Source organism: Dendrobates tinctorius, unplaced genomic scaffold, assembly GCF_039654945.1.
Source record: "Dendrobates tinctorius isolate UK_male_01 unplaced genomic scaffold, ASM3965494v1 ptg000120l, whole genome shotgun sequence".
NCBI classification, from domain to species: Eukaryota; Metazoa; Chordata; class Amphibia; order Anura; family Dendrobatidae; genus Dendrobates; species Dendrobates tinctorius.
The window spans coordinates 25,500,381-25,525,989 of record NW_027361788.1 but is presented as its reverse complement, the minus strand read 5'-3'; the positions used below and the strand labels follow the sequence as shown (position 1 = coordinate 25,525,989).

Genomic DNA, 25,609 nt, shown 5'->3' with positions numbered 1-25,609 from the left:
TCACACAGTCATTCTGCAGCAGCAAAATGGTAAAAAAAATTCTGATGAAGTCTATTTAGAAAGTTAGCAAATAAACAAAATAAATATTTGGTACATATGTGTACACACCCTTTGTACCTTATGCTGCTGGGCTTCGTTCACACCTTGCAAAAATGATGCAGATAATTAAATACATGCAGATAAGTCATGTAAATGTATGTTACTGAACGGTCATGGATAGGTTAAAGATGTTGCCCTGCTTTGAATTACTTGCGGATCCACAGCAAAATCAGTACAGAGAAACAAATCTAATTTTTTAATGTTTTAGTAAGAAAAAAGCTGCAACCTAATTCATAAAAAGAAACAAAATTATTTTTTTTTTCAAGTGAAAATTCCTATTTACACTCAAAAAGGTAAAAAAAAAACAGATAAGACTTTTCTTTCTTTTACATATTCATAAAATCTCATAGTGTTAAATATTTCTTCTGTTTATCTTGGCGACATTACTCCAAACAGAAAGCTTGGACGGAGCCTAAACCTTGTAAGGAAAGCATCACTAATCCTGAAAGTGAAATGTAATAAATATAGCTGAACATCCCCCCAAAAACACAAAATAGCTGTAAAGTGCTGCGGAATATGTTGGCGCTATAGAAATAAAATTATTATTATTCCTCCTATCTGCCACCCATCTATCAGGGCAAGTACCGACCACTACACCCACATTCCCATTTTACCTATATGTTTGCTGTAGGACTGCAAATAAAAAAGAAAACAAAACAATCTAACTCCTGCATATCAGCCCTTTTGGATTCTTACCAAATACAATTCTTGGAAGACCAGGACAAGTTTCCACCAACTTCAAGGATATACCTGTGCAGCGGCCTAAAAAGGGGCATTTAGTTACCAATGCATGATCTTAAAAGAACCCCACAAAAAAATCACCAAATTCAGCAATAACTGGCGTTTACACAGAATGTAGGTTAGTTTCTCATGACAACTCTTCCATCGTTGTATCTTGAAGGCGCAGTGTTGTCATAGGGACATTATGTGGATTTTAATTACCACCCTTATTAATGTCAAAATTTGAAATCTGGCCATACACATCAGACAGACGTTGGCCGATCACGAGCAGATGCGTGTTCTCGGTAGTAGGATGGGAGTAAATATACTCCGATTTCAGAGGGATAGGTCGATTATATAAAGTGATTTGCCCTGAAATGCTGATCCTACGGAATTCAAATTGCCCCGATCCTTTAGGTATTGGGGAATAAGTAGCCGTCAATCATGTCTGGGATCACATATTCCAACTGAGAACACATGCACATTCACCTGAACTGAGTATACATGTGTATGGGGGAAGGCGAGGTTGGAAGAATTTGGCTGTTAGCTGTGTGATGTGTATGGCCAGCTTAAAGGGATTGTCCGGTGGAAACAAGTTATCACCTATGCACAGGATAGGCGATACCTTACTAATTGGTGGGGGTCTGACCGCTGTGAGGCTTCCAGAAAAAGCAACGCTCAGCGATCAGCACCCCCCATAGGCAAAGAATGCACACTGCCACCTCATTCTAATGAGGATAAAAGTGCCCCATACTGCCGATCGGTGGGTGTCCTATGGATAGAGCTTATTTTCACTGGACAACCCTTTTAAGCCTATCCTAGACAATCTAGTGGTAGTTTATATTCCCAAGAAAAAAAGGATAGGGTAGTTAAAATCCAACATACCAATCTGTTTCCCCCTGATACGGAGATCCCTATACAGATTAGCGGATAGGCATCTTATGTGTCTGGGCCACCTTATCTTAAAGGATGCATTTTTATAGTGGGATCTTGTTGAATAGTGCTTGTAAAAACAATCAATTTTGCAATTGAGGGAGGACTTGGAGCTGCCACGAGATGAATCCAAATTAGACGAGCCAATTCACATGTGGAGGGTGCACGTCCAAGCTAGTTAGCATAGCGGAATCAGGAAAAAAGGAGATAACCTATGACTAAGAGTGCACACCAGGCACTCGGCACGCGTCAGGCAACTTGATTTTAATATGGCTTAATTTGCCACAATAAAAATTTTTTTTTCTTTCTTTACTCCTGGAGTGCTGTCAATCTCCTTTTTTCCTCTTTTGCAATTATATTGATTGAGTTCTTAACACTTTTCTTTTCATTACAGCTAGTTTCCTAGGAGACTGACCACTGCTGCTATCTATCTTGTAAGCACTGCGCCTGGAACTGGCCGGGATTAGGGGGTAACAACGCCCTCCCACTGATCCTGACCAACTTCAAAACATTTCAAAAGAGCTTATGAGCACTGTGCATGTTCTGTTGTCTAGCAGCGATGGTCGGTTACCAAGGCAACAAGCCGCAAACAAAGAAAAAGCATTAATATTTCAAGAACGCCTAAAAATTTTAATAGGAAGTAAAAGGCAAAATTACTTGTATTTCCAAGCACTATATGAAAACACCCATCTATGAAAATGGAGAATAACCTTTTAATATCTACGGTACTTTTAGGATGTGAACACTGATGGAGATGGTCCTCAAGGTTGCAGAAGAGTTGTCATAGGTGCATTGTTCATAAGAGAACAGTACAACGATTATGTGCAAAACCTATGTATAAATTCATGAGTTTTTGCTAGAAAAAAAAAAGTAATTAAACAGAGGAGTATTTGTGTGATATACTTTTGTAAATGGCCGGTAAGGAAAGTCCTGCAGATGATATACAGTATATCCTTACAAGAGGGTTTCTGCAGCCTCGGACCATGTTTGCTTTCATTCCTTCAACATTTACAGAGTTAGATTATGCAGAAAGGACCACGACGGTCAGGCGTCCATATTGGGTGTAGCATCTGCCAATAATAAAGTCGCTTTGGCTATTTTCCCTCTCAGAAGGTATAGAGTGTCAGAAGGAGGACACGCACGCCATCTCATCCCTCAGCTCCTCCTCGTCCCTACAGTGCACCGATTCCTCATCGCTGTAGAACAGTCCTTGTCCTATCGTGTCATCTCCATTGGGTTTTCCTCCGCTCCAGCTGTTTTTTCGACTCTGGCTGAGAAGGTCGCTTGCAGCGCTCTCCATCTCATCGATAGTCATGTGACAAGCGTCTGCAATCTCACGTTTTGCGAAAGCGACAAACTTGGGGTCTCGAGCGTAAAGGCCCAGACCCTCAGATATCAAAACCTATGGAAGGAAAAAAAAAACGTGAAAATACAGGTGCATCTCACAAAATTATAATGTCGTCAAAAAAGTTCATTTATTTCATTTCTTCAATACAAAAAGTGAAACTCCTATATCATATAGAGTCATTACAAACAGTGATCTATAATCAAGTGTTTATTTCTGTAAATGTTGATGATTATGGCTTACAGCCAATGAAAACCCAAAAGCCATTATCTCAGTAAATTAGAATACTTTATAACACCAGCTTGTAAAATGATTTTAAAATCCAAAATGTTGGTCTACTGAAATGTATGTTCAGTAAATGCACTCAATACTTGGTCGGGGCGCCTTTTGCATCAATTACCGCATCAATGCGGCGTGGCATGGAGGCGATCAGCTTTTGGAACTGCTGAGGTGTTATGGAAGCCCAGGTTGCTTTGATATCAGCCTTCAGCTAGTCTGCATTGTTGGGTCTGGTGACTCATCTTCCTCTTGACAATAGCCCATAGATTCTCTATGGGGTTAAGGTCAGACGAGTTTGCTGGCCAATCAAGCACAGTGATACTGTTGTTTATAAACCAGGTATTGGGACTTTTGGCAGTGTGGACAGGTGCCAAGTCCTGCTGGAGGATGAAATTTCCATCTCCAAAAAGCTGGTAGGCAGAGGGAAGCATGAAGTGCTCTAAAATTCCCTGGTAGACGGCTGCTCTGACTTTGGTCTTGATAAAACACAGTGGACCTACACCAGCAGGTGACATGGCTCCCCAAACCATCACTGATTGTGGAAACTTCACACTAGACCTCAAGCAGCTTGGATTGTGGCCTCTCCACTCTTCCTCCAGACTCTGGGACCTTGATTTCCAAGGTCTAGCGCAGGGGTCTCAAACTCAATTTACCCGGGGGCCACTGTAGGTAGAATTTGGGTGAGGCTGGGCAGCATCAGGTTTTCCACAAGAAAAGCTCTTACAAAAACATTCCAAGGTTATCAAATGTCTTTATTTTTTCATCTTATTTTGTGTTAAATAAAAATAAATTAACAAAATCATAAGAAAAAAATAAATCAATCAGTAATAAATAAAATGAAAATGATAATACAGCAGATATAGAAGACTGAAGAAACCACATATAGTTGCTGACTAGAGAAAGGTGATTATTATTATTATTCAGATTCAGATGTCTGTATTAACAGTGCTTTAACATTTAACTTTCTGAACATGAATGGAACATTGAACATAAACTGTTTTGAACATGGCTTCTTCTGCCTACTTCTTGCTGCTAGAGATCTGGCAGCGCTTGCTCTCGCATAGCCGAGCCACATTTGGCTTAAGGGAGGAAGCAGTTGAGACCCTCAGTAGGGCTTGAAGATGCTCATCAGTAAGTCTGGACCTGTACTTGTGTGGCGCCCCTGAGGGTTCAGTCACCACAGAGGTACTGCACCTCCTCCTGAGGTGTGGTACCCCACTATCCAGGTAAGGTGGAGACACCTGACCACACTCCAACACCTGCATCCCACACAACATAGTAGTGTAGCAAAGCACCTTTGGTGGCTCCTTGCTTGGAACACGAAGCGTGCTGGGAGGTGGGTGGAGCTTAAACTGCACAAGAGAGTGGGAGAATATTAGGAAAAGGTCAGTCTGTGAGAGAAGATCCCCTGAGAGGGATGAAGTGAAGGAAGTGCTGCAGCAGACTCCTGTGACCTGGAGCTGCTGGGACAGGAAAGAGCCATAGAAAGCCTGATTCTTCAGAAGGAAGATAGTTTAGTACGGAACGTAAGGAGAAGAAGAGAACTAAGGACTAGGGTCAGAGCAGAGCCCTTCCTCAAGTTCTAAGCGCATGGCCGGGTTCCGGTCTCCGAGGTTGTATGGATACTGATGGTCCTTCAGCAGACACCGGTGGAATAGAAGTTGTCACCACTTTATTCCCACCTAAGACTTGGGGGCACAACAGCAACGTGAGTGAGCCGGGACTTGATAGCAAGGAGTCCCCGAAGCAGGCTACAGCTGTCTGCCGTACAAGTAGAGTTCAAAGTAACATCAAGAAGGAGGAACTTGAGTTTAATACGCAACTACAAGTACTTCAGATTAGGCGCTAGTGTGGAGACGTTCAGAGAAGGCACATGTTGGAGGAGTGCTGGAAAGGTGTACTTTACCTTGCCTGGGAGTTGGCTGAGCTCCTGATCTGGAGGACACGGCACCAAAGTGTGCACCTGTATGTGCAACAGACTGTGAGTAAAACTTTGGAACTACATGCCCTTGTGTCCTCCACTTATTCTTGCGCCTTACACCCGGCTCTGCTACATCTGCTTCTTTACATCATCTCCCCACTTGCCAACCTCATCTACACTGCCCTGGGACTACAGCTCCATCTGTGGGGAGCTTCAACATCATTGCTGCACCACACCATCCGTCCCAGAGAAGCAACCCTGCAGCGCTGGTCAAACTGACCAGAAACCACAGGTGGCATCACGAATCATCTCAAACAACTTCATCCCCCTCACTTTACCCCTTTTACATTGACCGCCTGAGGCCACGGGCCGGGTCACTGCCACTGTGACATCTCCCATTGTAATCAACGGGCCCGGCACCGAGTACCCCACGGCCTCCGGGGACGAGTCAATTTTGGCGTCACGAACAGGATGATGAAGCCCGGTACCACCGGGTCCTGTGTGCTGAAGATTTACTGGACTTAAAATTGCTGAAAATGTGCAAAACAACCAAAATGATAGACTGTAAAATGGACTCTCGAAATGGCCGCCGGCGCGGTGAAGAAGGGCGTGACAACATGAGTGGCCCTAAGAAAAGAGCGCGAACTGTCCTGGGCCTCCCCTGCCTGAACTTCTATGCAACAGCAACATGGCCCACCCCCAGAGGGGTTTGTATACTGGCATGGTATGGAGGCAGAGGAAGAAGACGCCGCCCCAGGAAGGAGGAGCAAAGCCCTATGGCGGGAAGGGAGCCCAGGGAGAAGAAAGAACGCCAGGACGCCATGATGGAAGATGGACGGAGGCCTGAAGAGCGCGAGGAAGAGGAGCTTGCCTTCCCTGGTGCAGTAGTTGAAGGTTCCGGCCCTGCTTCTGTGATGGACCGTCAGCAGCTGAAGGAAGAAATTGCCATGCTGAATCGCAGTCTGCGGCTGAAGCAGGAAGCGCTGCGGGCCTTGGATCAGCAGTGCACCCAGGAGGGGCCTGCAGAAACGGTACCTCCACCACCGGTACCCGCCGCCGCTGCACCAGTTCCACCCCAGGCAGCACCTGTGAAACCCGCGGCCGCTGCTATGCCATCGGCAGCGCCTGTCACCACTTCCACTCTGCTGCCGCCGCTGGGCGCTATCTGCCAGGAGGAGTTACCTGAGGATCCGGGAGCTGAATGTGAGGCAGAGACTGTGATCTTACCTGGACCTGGCGTGGCCGCGCAGGTCCCACTGGAGGCCTCAGCAGTTCCTGAACCAGCTCCAGCAACCACCGCTGCCGTCCAGTGCCTGCACCGGTGCACCGCCAGGAGGCACCAGGTATGACCGCCGCCCCTGCAGCTGGGGAGACCTCTGAGTTCCCGTCCGCTCCAACGTCCGGGCAGGTCATGCTGGACCTAGTCTGGGACCGGGATACTAGTCCCTGGGGGGAAACACCCGAACCCCTGGACTTCATCCCCATCACTCTACCCCTTTTACATTGACCGCCTGAGGCCACGGGCCGGGTCACTGCCACTGTGACATCTCCCATTGAAATCAACGGGCCCGGCACCGAGTACCCCACGGCCTCCGGGGCGAGTCACTTGGACTTAATGAAGTTCAAGATAGAGAAGAGCTTTTCGCACAAGTATATGCTCCCAGAAAGACACATGGTCCGCTTGAACAGTTGGTAAAGCTCAGGGAAGCTGGGGGGCAATTCTCTCAAAAATTGCCTGAGCTTGTCTGCTTTTCCACTCACCTCCCTGAACTTGGCTTTAAGTTCAGAGTTGCACTGCAGGTCAATGAGCTCCATTTGAAGCACAGGAGGGGCATCTTGCACATCAAAGGAAGAAGGGGTCCGTAAAAATTTGAAATGTGGCTCTGTGCGTCTTGAAGTCTGCAAATCTGTGATCAAATTCCTCCTGTGCTTCAAAATGACATCCATATACTCCTCACCACTGAATGGTGTGCCTGCTTCCATGAGTGCCTTGCATGATGGGAAATGGCAAAGGTTTGTCTGCCTGGGCTTTCCATAACATAAGTTTTGTAGAGAATGCTCTCACGTTGTCATGGGCAGCACTGACAAGTTGCCCCTGGCCTTGTAACTTCTTGTTCAGTACATTAAGCTCATGTGTGATATGAACAAAAAAAGCTAAGTCCATGAGTCATTTTGGATCACTTAACACAGGAACAGCAGCCCCATCTTTCTCCAAGAAGGCTTTCACTTCCACTCTCAACTCAAAAAATCTCTTCAATATGCTTCCCCTGCTGACAGGGGCGGGATGGGCCGGGTGGCAGGGAGGCAAATGCCCCCTGGGCCGCTCCCCCAGCAGCTGTGCAGGGCCGGCCGCCTGATGGCCCTGCAGAGCGTACTGCGTGCGGCCGGCAGCAGACACGGCCGTCGGCAGCGCACTAGTGCAGTAAGGATATAATGTCAGCGCCAGCGGCAGCGATCAGCAGGAGAGCTCATCCAGCCCCTGCAAACAGCTGCGGTCTGAGGCTTAAGAGACACCTATGACGGGCACGCAGGCGGCACGATGACGTCATTGTCTCGCACCGCTCTAGTCTCTACAGGCCAGAAGAGGACACAGAGGCTGCGGTGCCGGGAATCAGGAAGAAGGGGAGTATAAACTTTATTATTTTTATATGAATGTGATGAGCGGCCATCATACTATAAATATGGGGGGGAAACTGCGGCCATCCTGTATATATGGGGGGAAACTGCGGCCATTCTACTACTGTATATATGGGGAGAAACTGCGGCCATCCTGTATATATAGGAAACTGCGGCCATTCTACTACTGTATATATGGGGAGAAACTGCGGCCATCCTACTACTGTATATATGGAGGGAAACTGTGGCCATCCTACTACTGTATATATGTTGAGAAACTGCAGCCATCCTACTGTATATATGGGGAGAAACTGCGGCCATCCTACTACTGTATATATGGGGGAAATTGCAACCATCCTACTGCATATATGTGGAGAAACTGCGGCCATCCTACTACTGTATATATGGGGAGAAACTGCGGCCATCCTACTACTGTATATATGGGGGAAACTGCGGCCATCCTACTACTGTATATATGGGGAGAAACTGTGGCTATCCTACTGTATATATGGGGAGAAACTGCGGCCATCCTACTGTATATATGGGGGGGAAACTGCGGCCATCCTACTACTGTATATATCAACCTCGGGGACCGGGCCCCGGCCTTTGCGCTCTCTGGACTGGAAGGGTTCTCTATCTTTCTTCAACCAGCTTCCCACCGTCCTTCTATTCTCCTTTGTTCCGATCTGTTCTCTCTCTCTCTTATGGAAGGTTAGGTTATCAATCTTATCAGTCTCTTTCTCTGGTCTTTCTCGTGCCAGCAGCCCAGATCACTGAGACCTGTTGAAGCACATCCCTCAGACACCCATCTTCTCTCTCCTCTAACCAACTAACTAACTTTCACTCTTCCCACTCTTTTGTATCATCTCTCTCCACCCGCTTCCCAGCACATCTCATGTTACGAAGCAGGGTTCCACGAGGGGTGCTCTGCTAACCCCCAGCCTGAAGCTGTTAGGTGGCCCCACTGAAATATCCAGTGTGTGGAATGCAGGTGTGGAGTGTGGTCAGGAGTTCCCACCCTACCTGGATGGTGGGGCACTACACCTTAGGAGAAGGTGCAGTACCTCTGTGGCGACTGAAGCCTCAGGGGCGCCACACTACTACTGTATATATGAGGCGAAACTGCGGCCATCCTTCTACTGTATATATGGCGAGAAACTGCGGCCATTCTACTACTGTATATATGGGGAGAAACTGCGGCCATCCTACTACTGTATATATGTGCGAGAAAGTGCGGCCATCCTACTACTGTATATGGGGAGAAACTGCGGCCATTCTACTACTGTATATATGGGGGAAAACTGCGGCCATCCTACTGTATATACGGGGGGAAACTGTGGCCATTTTACTACTGTATATATGGGGAAAACTGCGGCCATCCTACTACTGTATATATGGGGGAAAATTGCAGCCATCCTGTATTTATGGGGGGGAAACTGCAGCTATCCTACTGTATATACGGGGGGAAACTGTGGCCATTTTACTACTGTATATATGGGGAAAACTGCGGCCATCCTACTACTGTATATATGGGGGAAAACTGCGGCCATCCTACTGTACATATGGGGGGAAAACTGCAGCCATTATACTGTATATATGGGAGGGAAACTGCGGCCATCCTACTGTATATATGGGGGGGGAAACTGCGGCCATCATACTGTATATATGAACGGGCTGAGGGGCCATCATACTGTATATATGAGTGAACTGGGGCCACCTTATTATATACATGGGGGAACTGGAGCCATTCTACTATATATATATATATATATATATATATATATATATATATATATATATATATATATATACACACTCACTGGCCACTTTATTAGGTACACCATGCTAGTAAGGGGTTGGACCCCCTTTTGCCTTCAGAACTGCCTCAATTCTTCGTGGCAGAGATTCAACAAGGTGCTGGAAGCATTCCTCAGAGATTTTGGACCATATTGACATGATGGCATCACACAGTTGGCGCAGATTTGTCGGCTGCACATCCCTGATGCGAATCTCCCGTTCCACCACATCCCAAAGATGCTCTATTGGATTGAGATCTGGTGACTGAGGAGGCCATTTGAGTACAGTAAACTCATTGTCATGTTCAAGAAACCAATCTGAGATGATTCGAGCTTTATGACATGGCGCATTATCCTGCTGAAAGTAGCCATCAGATGTTGGGTACATTGTGGTCATAAAGGGATGGACATGGTCAGCAACAATACTCAGGTAGGCTGTGGCGTTGCAACGATGCTCAATTGGTACCAAGGGGTCCAAAGAGTGCCCAGAAAAAATTCCCCACACCATGACACCACCACCACCAGCCTGAACCGTTGATACAAGGCAGGATGGATCCATGCTTTCATGTTGTTTACGCCAAATTCTGACCCTACCATCCGAATGTCGCAGCAGAAATCGAGACTCATCAGACCAGGCAACGTTTTTCCAATCTTCTACTGTCCAATTTCGATGAGCTTGTGCAAATTGTAGCCTCAGTTTCCTGTTCTTAGCTGAGAGGAGTGGTACCCAGTGTGGTCTTCTGCTGCTGTAGCCCATCTGCCTCAAAGTTCGACGCACTGTGCGTTCAGAGATGCTCTTCTGCCTACCTTGGTTGTAACGGGTGGCAATTTGAGTCACTGTTGCCTTTCTATCAGCTCGAACCAGTCTGCCCATTCTCCTCTGACCTCTGGCATCAACATGGCATTTCCGGCCACAGAACTGCCGCTCACTGGATTTTTTTTCTTTTTCGGACCATTCTCTGTAAACCCTAGAGATGGTTGTGCGTGAAAATCCCAGTAGATCAGCAGTTTCTGAAATTCTCAGACCAGCCCTTCTGGCACCAACAATCATGCCACGTTCAAAGGCACTCAAATCACCTTTCTTCCCCATACTGATGCTCGGTTTGAACTGCAGGAGATTGTCTTGACCATGTCTACATGCCTAAATGCACTGAGTTGCCGCCATGTGATTGGCTGATTAGAAATTAAGTCTTAACACACAGTTGGACAGGTGTACCTAATAAAGTGGCCAGTGAGTGTATATATATATGGTGAGCTGGGGATATCTTACTATATATATGGGGAGAACTGGTGCCTTCACACTATATACTGTATATATATATATATATATATATATATATATATATATATATATATATATATATATATATATATGGGGCTGTGGGACCATCATACTTTATATATGAGGGAACTGGGGTCATCATACTATATATATGGGGAACTGGGACCATCCTACTATATACACAGGGGCAACTGGGCCCAGCAAGCTATTTATTTGTTGCAGTGGGGACCTTTATACTATATATACAGGGCAGTGGGGACATAATACTATACAGTTGAAACCAGAAGTTTCCATACACTATATAAAAAGGCACATATGACTTAAAATGGGAAAAGTTTATTCTGATTTCATGTCAGATAGAGAAAAACATGCAGATTTGTATTTTTATACAGTATATAGTGGATATAAAATTCTGGTTTCAACTGTTTATATATAGGGGCAGTGAGGAACTTCATACTATATATAGGGGGCATGGGGACCTTCATGCTGTATATAGGGTCATTGGGGACCATCATACTATATTTAGGGGCAATGGGAACATCTTATTTTATATAGGGGCTATGTAGCCATTTTACTATATATAGGGAGATCTGGGGTCCTCAATGTATAATAAAGGGCTTTGGGGACCATTGTATTTTGTTTTGTGGTATGTATGGCCATCAGTCTGTATATTCAGAGCTTTGTGGGCACTCAGAGGACATTATTTGTTACAAATGGGGACATTGTTAGGGGCACTCAGGTTCCATTATTTTTTTCTTAGGGCTCGGTTCTGCTCCCATATCTCTGTAGTAAGCTTGGTTCTCCTCCCATATCTCTGTAGTAAGCTCCATTCTGCTCCTATACTTCTGTAGTAAGCTCGGTTCTGCTCCTATATCTCTGTAGTAAGCTTGGTTCTGCTCCCATAGCTCTATAGTAACCTCCGTTTTGCTCCCATATCTCTGTAGTAAGCTCTGTTCTGCTCCCATATCTCTGTAGTAAGCTCCATTCTGCTCCCATATCTCTGTAGAAAGCTCCGTATTGCTCCTATATTTCTGTAGTAAGCTCGGTTCTGCTCCCATATCTTTGCAGTAAGCTTGGTTCTGCTCCCATATCTGTAGTAAGCTCGGTTCTGCTCCCATATCTGTAGTAAGCTCGGTTCTGCTCCCATATCTCTGCAGTAAGCTCGGTTCTGTTCCCATATCTCTGCAGTAAGCTCGGTTCTGCTCCCATATCTCTGTAGTAAGCTTGGTTGTGCACCCATCTCTGCAGTAAGCACGGTTCTGCTCTTATATCTCTGTAGTAAGCTTGCTTCTGCTCCCATATCTCTGTAGTAAGCTGGGTTCTGCTCCCATATCTCTGGAGTAAGCTGGGTTCTGCTCCCATATCTCTGGAGTAAGCTTGGTTCTGCTCCCATATCTCTGGAGTAAGCTTCGTTCTGCTCCCATCTCTCTGGAGTAAGCTTGGTTCTGCTCCCATATCTCTGTTGTAAGCTCCGTTCTGCTCCCGTATCTCTGCAGTAAGCTCGGTTCTGCTTCCATATCTCTGTAGTAAGCTCGGTTCTGCTCCCATATCTCTGTGGTAAGCTTGGTTCTGCTCCCATATCTCTGTAGTAAGCTTGGTTCTGCTCCCATATCTCTGTGGTAAGCTTGGTCCTGCTCCAAATCTCTGTAGGAAGCTCGGTTCTGCTCCCTTATCTTTGTAGTAAGCTCAGTTCTGCTCCCATACCGCTGTAGTAAGCGCAGTTCTGCTCTCATATCTTAGTAATAAGCTCAGCTTCGCGCCCATATATCTGTAGTATGCTCCGTTCTGCTCTCATATCTCTGGAGTATTCTCCATTCTGATCTATATTTCTGTAGTAAGCTCAGTTCTGCTCCCATAGCTCTATAGTAAGCTCCGTTCTGTTCCCATATCTCTGTAGCAAGTTCCGTTCTGCTCCTGTACTTCTGTAGTAAGCTTGGTTCTGCTACCATATCTTTGCAGTAAGCTCTGTTCTGCTACCATATCTCTGTAGTAAGCTCTCTTCTCCCATATCTCTGTAGTAAGCTCCGTTCTGCCCCCATATCTCTGTAGTAAGCTTGGTTCTGCTCCCATAGCTCTATAGTAACCTCCGTTTTGCTCCCATATCTCTGTAGTAAGCTCTGTTCTGCTACCATATCTCTGTAGTAAGCTCTCTTCTCCCATATCTCTGTAGTAAGCTCGGTTCTGCTCCTATATCTCTGTAGTAAGCTTGGTTCTGCTCCCATAGCTCTATAGTAACCTCCGTTTTGCTCCCATATCTCTGTAGTAAGCTCTGTTCTGCTCCCATATCTCTGTAGTAAGCTCCATTCTGCTCCCATATCTCTGTAGAAAGCTCCGTATTGCTCCTATATTTCTGTAGTAAGCTCGGTTCTGCTCCCATATCTTTGCAGTAAGCTTGGTTCTGCTCCCATATCTGTAGTAAGCTCGGTTCTGCTCCCATATCTGTAGTAAGCTCGGTTCTGCTCCCATATCTCTGCAGTAAGCTCGGTTCTGTTCCCATATCTCTGCAGTAAGCTCGGTTCTGCTCCCATATCTCTGTAGTAAGCTTGGTTGTGCACCCATCTCTGCAGTAAGCACGGTTCTGCTCTTATATCTCTGTAGTAAGCTTGCTTCTGCTCCCATATCTCTGTAGTAAGCTGGGTTCTGCTCCCATATCTCTGGAGTAAGCTGGGTTCTGCTCCCATATCTCTGGAGTAAGCTTGGTTCTGCTCCCATATCTCTGGAGTAAGCTTCGTTCTGCTCCCATCTCTCTGGAGTAAGCTTGGTTCTGCTCCCATATCTCTGTTGTAAGCTCCGTTCTGCTCCCGTATCTCTGCAGTAAGCTCGGTTCTGCTTCCATATCTCTGTAGTAAGCTCGGTTCTGCTCCCATATCTCTGTGGTAAGCTTGGTTCTGCTCCCATATCTCTGTAGTAAGCTTGGTTCTGCTCCCATATCTCTGTGGTAAGCTTGGTCCTGCTCCAAATCTCTGTAGGAAGCTCGGTTCTGCTCCCTTATCTTTGTAGTAAGCTCAGTTCTGCTCCCATACCGCTGTAGTAAGCGCAGTTCTGCTCTCATATCTTAGTAATAAGCTCAGCTTCGCGCCCATATATCTGTAGTATGCTCCGTTCTGCTCTCATATCTCTGGAGTATTCTCCATTCTGATCTATATTTCTGTAGTAAGCTCAGTTCTGCTCCCATAGCTCTATAGTAAGCTCCGTTCTGTTCCCATATCTCTGTAGCAAGTTCCGTTCTGCTCCTGTACTTCTGTAGTAAGCTTGGTTCTGCTACCATATCTTTGCAGTAAGCTCTGTTCTGCTACCATATCTCTGTAGTAAGCTCTCTTCTCCCATATCTCTGTAGTAAGCTCCGTTCTGCCCCCATATCTCTGCAGTAAGCTCGGTTCTGCTCCCATATCTCTGTGGTAAGCTGGGTTCTGCTCCCATATCTCTGTGGTAAGCTTGGTTCTGCTCCCATATCTCTGTAGTAAGCTTGGTTCTGCTCCCATATCTCTGTGGTAAGCTTGGTTCTGCTCCAAATCTCTGTAGGAAGCTCGGTTCTGCTCCCTTATCTTTGTAGTAAGCTCGGTTCTGCTCCCATACCGCTGTAGTAAGCGCAGTTCTGCTCTCATATCTCAGTAGTAAGCTCAGCTTCGCGCCCATATATCTGTAGTACGCTCCGTTCTGCTCTCATATCTCTGGAGTATTCTCCATTCTGATCTATATTTCTGTAGTAAGCTCAGTTCTGCTCCCATAGCTCTATAGTAAGCTCTGTTCTGTTCCCATATCTCTGTAGCAAGCTCAGTTCTGCTCCTGTACTTCTGTAGTAAGCTTGGTTCTGCTCCCATATCTTTGCAGTAAGCTCCGTTCTGCTCCCATATCTCTGTAATAAGCTTGGTTCTGCTCCCATATCTCTGTAATAAGCTTGGTTCTACTCCCATATCTCTGTAGTAAGCTCCGTTCTGTGTTATGAATGGGTCACCCAGGAGGAAAAAACCCCACAAGCCAAGTCTCAGAAAACCAGAGGGGTTGGTAGCTATGCAGATTTTAGATCACTGATCTTACCACACAACTAGCAGCAGTCGTGGAGTGTACCTACGATGATCCTAGATGCCTCATCACAACTGGAGAGCTACATAAGCCTAAAGCAGGAAAAGAGGAAAACTAACTGCCCCAGAGCAGACCCCAAAGGAAAGACAGCCCCCTACATGTATTGACAGTGAAACAAGATGAAAACACAAACAAAGGCAGAAAAATAGGCTGAGCAAACGATGGGGCCCGACTAACTAGAATGGACAGGAAAGGAAAGACACTGTCTGCAATCTGCCAAAAACCCTACCAAAATAATGTCCAACACTTCTGATAGCATAATTCACCCTGAAGTCACTAGACTTCTCCCACTATATCAGCACTCTGAAATATTCTGAGACAGAGCAAAAAGAGGCCAATCTAATAAGGGACCAAAAGGCAAATACAGATAAATAGGAGTGGAAATTCAGCACAACCCCAGCAGGGGCTGGCTGACCACAAAAAACTGAATTGACCAACAAGAGCAAGTGTGAACAATAGCAAAAACAAACTTAACTTGAGAAGACTGGAACAGAGCTGAAGTCCAAGACCTGAGAAGCAGACTGAATCACCAGCACCAGGATAGGGCGTCGGCTGTCTTATATCCAGTCTGATACTCCAGAGATCCAATCATTATCCTCCTCATCAGGTGGCAGATCACTACCAATTAAACCAACCTCACTACCTCCTGTCACCACCAGAGGGAGAACGGAAGGAGAACTCTCAACTGGTGGAGCAGAAAATGAGTTCACAACAGTTCTGCTCCCATATCTCTGTAGTAAGCTTGGTTCTGCTCCCATATCTCTGTGGTAAGCTTGGTTCTGCTCCCATATCTCTGTGGTAAGCTTGGTTCTGCTCCAAATCTCTGTAGGAAGCTCGGTTCTGCTCCCTTATCTTTGTAGTTAGCTCGGTTCTGTTCCCATACCGCTGTAGTAAGCGCAGTTCTGCTCTCATATCTCAGTAGTAAGCTCAGCTTCGCGCCTATATATCTGTAGCACGCTCCGTTCTGCTCTCATATCTCTGGACTATTCTCCATTCTGATCTATATTTCTGTAGTAAGCTCAGTTCTGCTCCCATAGCTCTATAGTAAGCTCCGTTCTGTTCCCATATCTCTGTAGCAAGCTCCGTTCTGCTCCTGTAGTTCTGCAGTAAGCTTGGTTCTGCTCCCATATCTTTGCAGTAAGCTCTGTTCTGCTCCCATATCTCTGTAGTAAGCTCTCTGCTCCCATATGTCTGTAGTAAGCTCTGTTCTGCTCCCATAGCTCTGTAGTAAGCCATCGCAACTGGAGGGCCACTGTCTTGTGATTGCCCCCAAGGCTGAAAAGTGCCAGCCAGCCAGCCCCTGCCTGCTGAGCCAACGTACCTCGGTGAATTAGAGCACATCCCCATATTCTGACTCTATTTCCTCTAAAAAAGCACGAAACCTACTGTGGTTTAAGCCCCTGGATCTGATTTGGTTGATGCATTTCACAACGAAAGACATCACATTGTCACACTTCAGGCATTTGCTGCAAAGGGCCTGCTGAGGGATAATGCAGTGCAGGGCAATGACCTTCTCCACACCTTCCAGTTTTTTTTAACAAGTGCCACCAGTCCATTTTTCCTCCATGTCATTGATGGCGCTCCATCTGCTGTTATTCCAACAAACCTCCTCCAAGGTAAACCGGCATTCTCAATGGCATCACACAGCTGGTGAAATATCTCCTGAGCGGTGGTCTGGCCATGCATTGGAATCACTGTGAGCAACTCCTCTATTACTTCAAAATTGTCATCAACACCACGGACATGGATTGCGAGCTGGGCAGTGTCGGTGATGTCTGTGGTCTCATCAAGAGCGACTGAGTATACACTGAAACATTTTACTTTCTCACACAGTTGATCATAAATGTCACTTGACAGGTCAGAAATGCGCTCTGCTACGGTGTTGGCAGAAAGGCTGATGTTGCTAAACTGACCTTTCTTTTCTGGACAGACAATACTTGCAGCCTGTAATATGCACTTTTTTACAAATTCACCTTCTTTGAATGGCTTTCCTGCTTTAGCAATCATCTCACTAACCACGTAGCTAGCTTCGACTGCTGCATCATTCTCTTTGGTTGCTTTCTTAAAGAAATCTTGTTGCCTCAGTAGATATCTTTTAAGATTAGCAACCCGGTTGGCTCTTTCAGCTCCCTGGTATTTTGCATACTCCTCAGCATGTTTAGTTATGTAAATGACGTTTCAAATTGTATTCTTTGTGCACTGCAACTTTCTCTGTGCAAATAAGACACGTCGGGATGCCCCTGTGCTCAACAAAGAAATTATGCACTTCTCACTTTTCCTGAAATTGTCTGTGCTCATCACCAACCTTTCTCTTCACTGCAGGCTTTGAAAAAGACATGTTTGGGGCTGTGTAATAGATAATTTTACTTGGTGTCACTGTTTCAGTGTTAGCCGATAAGTCTTTTCCGCTTTTTTTTCTGTCCCGCTGAGCAGCAACTTCCGTGGCCGCCTCCATTTCTGAGCCCGGGATAATGGCGCAAGTTCGTAATAAGGCCGGCTGATGTCCCGCCTCTGAGAGCAATATACCACATTGCCCCACCGCTCATTCTGAACCCGGTGCACCTGAGTCTGTGGCGCGGTCCGGTTCCTGCTCGGCTGCTCCTGCTGCATGTGTTGTGAGTGTGACTCATACGCCTTGCCTGCTGACAGCAGACTGCTGTGACTGTCTAGCCATCATCATACTCACCTCCTCCTGCTGCAGCTCCGATGGTCCAGCGCCGACATCTTCCTGTATGAGCGTGCGGTCACAGGTCACGTGGTACCGCTCATTAAGCTCATGAACATGGCACCATGCCTATGAGAGTGGAGTGGCGTCCATATTCATGACCTTAATGAGCAGTACTACGTGTGACTGGGATTTCACATGCGAGACTTGGCCGTATTTCTCACATGTGTGATCCCGGCCGAGGTGAGGGCCGCAAACTATTGTCCCGAGGGCCCATGAGGTGAGGGCCGCAAACTATTGTCCCGAGGGCCGCAGTTGGCCCGCGAGTTTGAGACCCCTGGTCTAGTGTGAAGTATCAGATAGTGAACATAAATCTCCTTTAAAAACAGATATTTAATTTCTTCTTTTTAAAAAAACACCTGACCCAGGGTAGAAGGTACAAAGAACCAATAGATACAAATGATAAATAACCAAATCCCTGCCTGCCAGGACCCTGCAATATACCTAACCTTGCTCCTTCCTTACTGTGGAGGTTGGCATCCTAAGAAACGATTGTTTAGGGTGCCAACCTCCACAGTAAGGAAGGAAAATAAACACAAGACATATCAAACTAAATGTACTATTATCATAAATTATAATGTGCCACAAAAACAAACAGTCTCAAAATCACTGGGATTTGATGAAGCATTCCAGAGTTATGACCACATAAAGTGACATTGGTCAGAATTTAAAAAATTGGCCCGGTCACAAAGGGGTCAAAGGAGATTTATGTTCACTATTTAATTGCAATTTCCTGGAACAATTTGTTGAAAGTGAGTCTACTGTGAAGTATCCACAATTAATGATTGTTTTGGGAGCTATGTCATCTGCTGGTGTAGGTCCACTGTGTTTTATCAAGACCAAAGTCAGAGCAGCCGTCTACCAGGGAATTTTAGAGCACTTCATGCTTCACTCTGCCTACCAGCTTTTTGGAGATGGAAATTTCATTCTCCAGCAGGACTTGGCACCTGTCCACACTGCCAAAAGTCCCAATACCTGGTTTATAAACAACAGTATCACTGTGCTTGATTGTCCAGCAAACTCGTCTCTGACCTTAACCCCATAGAGAATCTATGGGCTATTGTCAAGAGGAAGATGAGAGTCACCAGACCCAACAATGCAGACTAGCTGAAGGCTGATATCAAAGCAACCTGGGCTTCCATAACACCTCAGCAGTGCCACAGGCTGATCGCCTCCATGCCGCGCCACACTGATGCAGTAATTGATGCCAGAGGAGCCCCAACCAAGTATTGAGTGCATTTACAGAACATACATTTCAGTAGGCCAACATTTCGAATTTTAAAATCATTTTCTCAAACTGTTGTTATAAAGTATCCTAATTTACTGAGAATGTCTTTTGGGTTTTCATTGGCTGTAAGCCATAATCATCAACATTAACAGATATAATTACACGTGAAATAGATCACTCTGTTTGTAATGACTTTATATTGTATATGAGTTTCACTTTTTGAATTGAAGAACTGAAATAATTATTTGATCCCTTGCTGATTTTGTAAGTTTGCCCACTGACAAAGACATGAACAGTCTATAATTTTAAGAGTAGGTTAAGTTTAACATTGAGAGATAGATAAAATATCAAAAATAAAATCCAGAAAATCACATTGTATAAGTTATATAAATTTATTTGGATTTTGCAGTAAGAAATAAGTATTTGATTCCCTACCCAGTGTCTAAAAAAGGTATACCGCCATATACCAGCCTAGCGGAGGACAAAAGGATTCTTTGCTGGACTCAATCAGATGAATGAGGGGCTATGGGCCCGAGGTTTCTCGGCACCTGTAGAAACCCATCTACTGTAGGTGTATCACATTATATATATTTTACTGCATCGCATAGAGATGGCCACTATGTAATTTTATATAACCAAAAATGGGTATACTGGCGTCTATGTTGGTCCTCCATGGGTTGGTTGGTCCTCGTCTCAACTGGCGTCTATGTTGGTCCTCCATGAGTCCTGCAATCATCTTTGTCCAGCACTCAACTGGGTGCCTCAGGCCTTTACAAGTCCCTCTCAATGTCACTAGGTCTTTCACAACATAAAAATGTATTTTGGGGGGTTTTGCGAACACCAAAGGTGCACGGGATTCCGGCATTAGAGTGCCGGACAAAGACGATCAGAGGGACCCTGATCCAGTGCCACAGAGTAGAGATGTAGACGCCAGGACATGGTCCTGCAAATCTTTTTGCTCATCTCTAACACTGACAGTTTGTGACCTACCCTACCAGAGGGTAAAAAGGATATTTTTGTGTACTCACCGTAAAATCTCTCTTAGCCTCTAATTGGGGGACACAGACCCATGGGTGTTATGCTGCTGTCCACTAGGAGGCGACACTATGCATAATCTGAAAAAGATTAACTATGGCTCCTCCTCTGCAGTATACACCCCTGGACGGCGTCAGCCTTCTCCAGTTTTGTGCAAAAGCATTAGGAGGAACGTAACAGAAAACGACATAACCATGCCTGTAAGAAGGCAACTATGTACGAGCTCAAAGAACAATATGAGAACTCAACCGTAAACAACGACCCGTAAGGGCAACAGGGTTGGAGCTGTGTCCCCCAATTAGAGGCTAAGAGAAAGAGATTTTACGGTGAGTACACAAAAATCTCCTTTACACTGTCGCCTCATTGGGGGACACAGAACCATGGGACGTCCCAAAGCAGTCCCTGGGTGGGAAGCAATGGACGAATATTGTGCTAGCAGGTCCCTAAACTTGAGGCACTGCCGCCTGCAGAACCCGTCTACCCAGGCTCGCATCCGCTGAGGACTGGGTATGAACACTGTAGTGTTTCGTAAACGTGTGGAGGCTAGTCCAAGTGGCCGCCTTACACACTTGTTGTGCCGAAGCCTGGTGCCGAATGGCCCAGGAGGCCCCTACTGCCCGTGTAGAGTGTGCCGTGATACCGGCCGGAAGAGGAGAATTGTTAAGGCGGTAAGCCTCTTGTATGGTGGACTTGATCCACCTGGCAAGGATGGCTTTGGAAGCCAGCAGACCCTATCGAACGCCTTCCGGAAGAAGGAAAAGGGAATCAGACTTCCGGAAGGGTGCAGTCCTAGACACGTATATATGCAATACCCTGACGAGGTCAAGCGTATGCAGAGCCTTCTCCACTCTATGAACCGGAACCGGGCAAAGGGATGGCAATGAAATTTCCTCATTGAGGTGGAAGTTGGACACAACCTTCGGAAGGAAGGATGGCACTGTACGGAGAACCACCTTATCCTGGTGAAAGGCTAGGAAGGGCCATCTGCAGGAGAGTGCTGACAATTCAGACAACCTGCGAAGAGAGGTGATTGCCACCAGAAAAAACACTTTCTGTGATAGAATGCGGAGTGGGACTTCCTTAAGGGGTTCGAAAGGTGGTGCCTGCAATGCTGTCAGGACCAAGTTGAGGTCCCACGTTTCCAGTGGACGTCTGTAGGGGGGAACCAAATCGGGAAACCCCCTGGAGAAAGGTCCTTACTTGCGGCTTGTTAGCGATGCGCCTCTGAAAGAATACTGAGAGCGCTGACACCTGGCTCTTAAGCGAGCCTAGGGATAGGCTGGCGTCCAGGCCCGATTGAAGAAACCCAAGTACCTTTGGGAGGGAATAAGGGAGTGGGACCTGTCTGCGAGATTCGCACCAGGTACAAAAGCTCTCCAGGTACGGTAATAAATCTTGGCGGAGGCTGGCTTCCTTGCCCTGATCATGGTCGTAATGACATCCGGTGAGAGCCCTGCCTGGGTTAGAACCCAGGTTTCAAGGGCCATGCCGTCAAATTGAGAGCCCCTGAGTTCTGATGGTAGAACGGACCTGGTGACAGAAGGTCGTGACGGTCGGGGAGACGCCAAGGGGCGTCTGCTGTAAGTTGTACGATGTCGGTGTACCATGTACGTCTGGGCCAGTCCGGCGCGATCAGGATGGTTGGAACTCCCTCTTGTTTGATCTTCCTCACGACTCTGGAGATCAGGGGGAGGGGTGGAAAAATGTACAGAAGCTGGAACTGGGTCAAGTCCTGAATCAGGGCATCCGCTCCGAGCGACCGCGGGTCACGTGTCCTGGCCATGAAATTGGAGACCTTGGCATTGAGATGGTATGCCATTAGGTCCACGTCCGGGGTCCCCCAGCGATGGCACATCTGGTGAAAAATTTCGGGATGGAGAGACCACTCCCCCGAGTCCATTCCTTGTCTGCTGAGGAAGTCGGCTTCCCAGTTTCCACACCCGGAATGTGGACCGCCGAGAGTACCGACCTCGTGTCTTCCGCCCAGTGGAGGATATGTGTCACTTCTCTCATCGCTTGGGTACTGCGGATCCCGCCTTGGTGATTCACATATGCCACCGCCGTGGCATTGTCCGACTGTATCCTGATATGAGAGGCTGCCAGCAAGTAATGAAAGGCTCTCAGTGCCAGGAAGATGGCCCGAATTTCCAGGATATTGATGGGCAAGGTCGCTTCCACTGGTGACCATTTGCATTGTGCCCTGTGATGTAGGTGCACCGCACCCCAACCTGTCAGGCTTGCATCGGTGGTCAGGACCTTCCATTGACCTGATGTAACAACCCTGCTGGCATCACTACATGGCCTCCCATCCCCCGCACACCAACTTACTTTCTCCTTCAAACCATGCTGTGAAATCTGTCTGTTGCCAGCCCTGAGCTCCATGTGCTATGCCTCTTGTTTTCCTGCTTGCTCTCCATGTTTCCTGACTGTGTGTATAGGGGGGCGGCGCCTGAACTCTCTGGTTCTTATGCAGTCTGGGTGCACCTGGGTAATCTGTCCCTGACCAACCACCTGGAGCCCTTGACTATTTAGTTTCGCCACTCCCACTGAAACATTGCCTGAGCAATGTCTATACTCAGTTAGTATTCCGCTGCTGAGGAAGCCAGGCCCTGTTCTGTCTGTCTCCTTCTTTGGAGGATTACTCTAGTCTTGCTTTGTACCCTGTCTGCCTGCCGGGAGGCTGAATATCCTGGTCCTTGTGTCTTTGTCCCTGTGCCTCTGTCTGAACTCAGTCTTACCTCTGTCTGTCAGTCTCCTTGTTTGTGGTTCCTTCCCTGCCGTGTCTTTCCTTGTGTCCTCTTTATCTGTGCATCTGCACGGCTCCCTAGCCGCTCTGCCTGCACGGCTCCCTAGCCGCTCTGCCTGCACGGCTCCCTAGCCGCTCTGCCTGCACGGCTCCCTAGCCGCTCTGCCTGCACGGCTCCCTAGCCGCTCTGCCTGCTCCGCGCTCCCTAGCCGCTCTGCCTGCTCCGCGCTCCCTAGCCGCTCTGCCTGCTCCGCGCTCCCTAGCCGCTCTGCCTGCTCCGCGCTCCCTAGCCGCTCTGCCTGCTCCGCACTCCTGCGGCTCTGCCTGCTCCGCACCTCCTGTGGCTCTGTCTACCTGCACCTCCTGTGTGAACAGGCCCAAACCTGTTCCTTCATACTCCATTCCTTCCTGCCTATATCCATACCTGCACCTCCTGTGTGAACAGGCCCAAACCTGTTCCTTCATATTCCATTCCTTCCTGCCTAGATCCATCCCTGTACCTCCTGTGTGAACAGGTCCAGATCCTGTTCCAGCATACACCACTCCCTCCTGCCTACACCTGCTGTGTGAACAGGTCCCTACCTGCTCCTTTTCATACCACGCCAATCTGTCCGGTGTCTCCAAGCCGTGCCCGCCTGTCCTGTGTCTCCAAGCCGTGCCCGCCTGTCCTGTGTCTCCAAGCCGTGCCCGCCTGTCCTGTGTCTCCAAGCCGTGCCCGCCTGCCCTGTGTCTCAGCCGTGCCTGTCGTATCCACCTGCCTGCCTGTCTATAGCCTCTGTCAAGGTGTCCTGTTCCCGAGTGGGATCAGCAGCCACAGCCAGACACCACCCTGGAGTGGCACCCGGCAGCTACCTGCCGCACAAGCCTGACCTCACCATCAGAGGCTCCAGTGAAGACCAAGGAAGCTGCCGAAGTTACGCCCCTTCCAGGGTAGTCTGGTTTGTGGCACAGTGGGGCCACAACCCCCCGGCTCGCGCCATTCAGCCAAGGCGCGAGCGTGACAGTTTGCTCAGGCCATGGTCCCCGCTGAGTCCCATGTCCTTTCGCCCTCGGAGCAAGATGAACTTTTTTGCCAGTATGGGCAACCAAATAAATTTACCCGGTCTGAAGCCCAATCCTTCACTGCTCCACCCACCATTGTGGTCTCCAATAGACTGTTTGCTCAACTAGAGGCTGGCATACCTAAAGTTGAACCTCCCTCGGACCCGCCAAGATATGATGGGAACCCCAAGCACTGTCGTGCCTTTATGGAGCAGTGCCTACGCTATTTTCAATGGCATGCTCCCTACTTCGCCAGCGATCGGGTAAAGGTAGGATTACTAATGTCCTACCTAACAGGAGATGCGTTGCAGTGGCTCAACCCCCTTTGGGAAGCAGGGGATCCCATCACCTCGAGCTTACCGGCCTTCCTGGTGGCCTTCTGCAAAGCCTTTGACAAGCCTGGTACAGTGTCTCCTGAAAAGTCTTCCCCTCCTAGCTTCCAGGAACGGATCAGACGAAAGAGACCTGTGGCCAATTCATCTTCTCCGTCTGTGACCGTCCATGACCCATCTGTTCCTCAGCCTGCCAAAGCAGCCCCCCATGCAAGATCCAAGAGGTCTAAGAAAAAGGGGCTGGCTAGGTTGTCGCCAGAGGCCAGTCCTGAGAAGGAACATCCTGATGGTCTCAGCCCTGTGAAGCCAAAGCTCCAGAACCTTGGGCCAGTAGGAGAGACTGCCCTTGGTGAGAGTACCTCCTCGCTACTAAAGTCTGTGACTGTTCCGGTGCCTTGTGGGAGTTTCGGCCGTGCAGATGTATGCAAGCTACAAGCCAGACAAAGTCTGTGCATGGTTCCTGCTCCACCGCTCCAGAATCCATGCAGGGGGTTTGGTGATGGCCAAGCCCTACTTGTGAACAGTCCAGCATTGAGGGGTCAACTACAGCTCCTAATCGGAGCATTATACACAGAGACATTTGTCTTCCACCTGCTGACCAACTTGCCCACCGGTCGTTTTGAGCCGGGCACTCTATTGCCCCTTCCGGTCCAAAGACCCAGCATGGTGCTGTATTTGGATCTGCCTAGCCAACAGAGGTGTCTAGTTCCATTACTGCAAGGTCAGTCTTCTGTATCGTCTCCTTCTCCACCTGATCTGCCGGCTATCAAGCCATGGTGTACTGACGTCACTGAAGAAAAGAAAACAGTGGCGCCCTCTCCGTACACCTCCGGTGACCATACCAGTGACCAGTCCTCAGGAACATCCCTGACACTTGATAGTCTTCCCCAGGATGATGGGCTGAAGATTGATCCTGAGTGGATGCCCTCGGCTCCTCTATGGTCTGTGGGTGAAGGTCCCAGGATTAAGCAGTACTCGTTCGCCTACTTGAAAGAAGTGGTCCAGTCTGTTCCGGGTAACAGGCGGAGGTGGCTCCCCGTATGTATGCCTCCAACTTCCATGTGGCAGGTGGATGAAGAGGTGAGAACAGTGGCCTATGCATCTCTGTTTTTTACCCGTCTGGAGGAGGAGGTCCAATTTTCTTGGGATATCGGGCTGAAGTTGGACTCGGTAAAGGTCTCTTCGGTTTCCAGCTGGCCGGCTGATGTAGGGGTCAAGTCTGAGGCTTCCAGGTCCCTGCTTTCTTCCACTCTGGAGGAAGAGATCCAAGTCCTTATACCTTCGGTGTTGGAGGCTGTTGGGCACCAAGAAACTTGGCACTCGGTGATTCCGGATGGCACACCTACTTCGTCTCACCAGAAGGATGCCCTGTCAGCCTGGACTGTATGTGGTTCCATACTCCTTCAGGTCATTCTGGCAGGCTTGAGG

General features: G+C 47.7%; 1 protein-coding gene across 1 annotated transcript in view; it reads right to left on the bottom strand.

Moving 5' to 3' along the window:
- Window positions 1–317: 317 nt before the first annotated feature.
- The window catches only part of CACNA1F (calcium voltage-gated channel subunit alpha1 F), a 152,883-nt gene continuing 127,591 nt past the window's right edge, over window positions 318–25,609 (bottom strand). Inside the window, exon 45 of the mRNA XM_073541426.1 lies at window positions 318–3,154. Within this exon, the coding sequence (XP_073397527.1) occupies window positions 2,876–3,154 (279 nt within the window). The 3' untranslated portion in view covers window positions 318–2,875. The remainder of the gene's footprint in view (window positions 3,155–25,609) is intronic.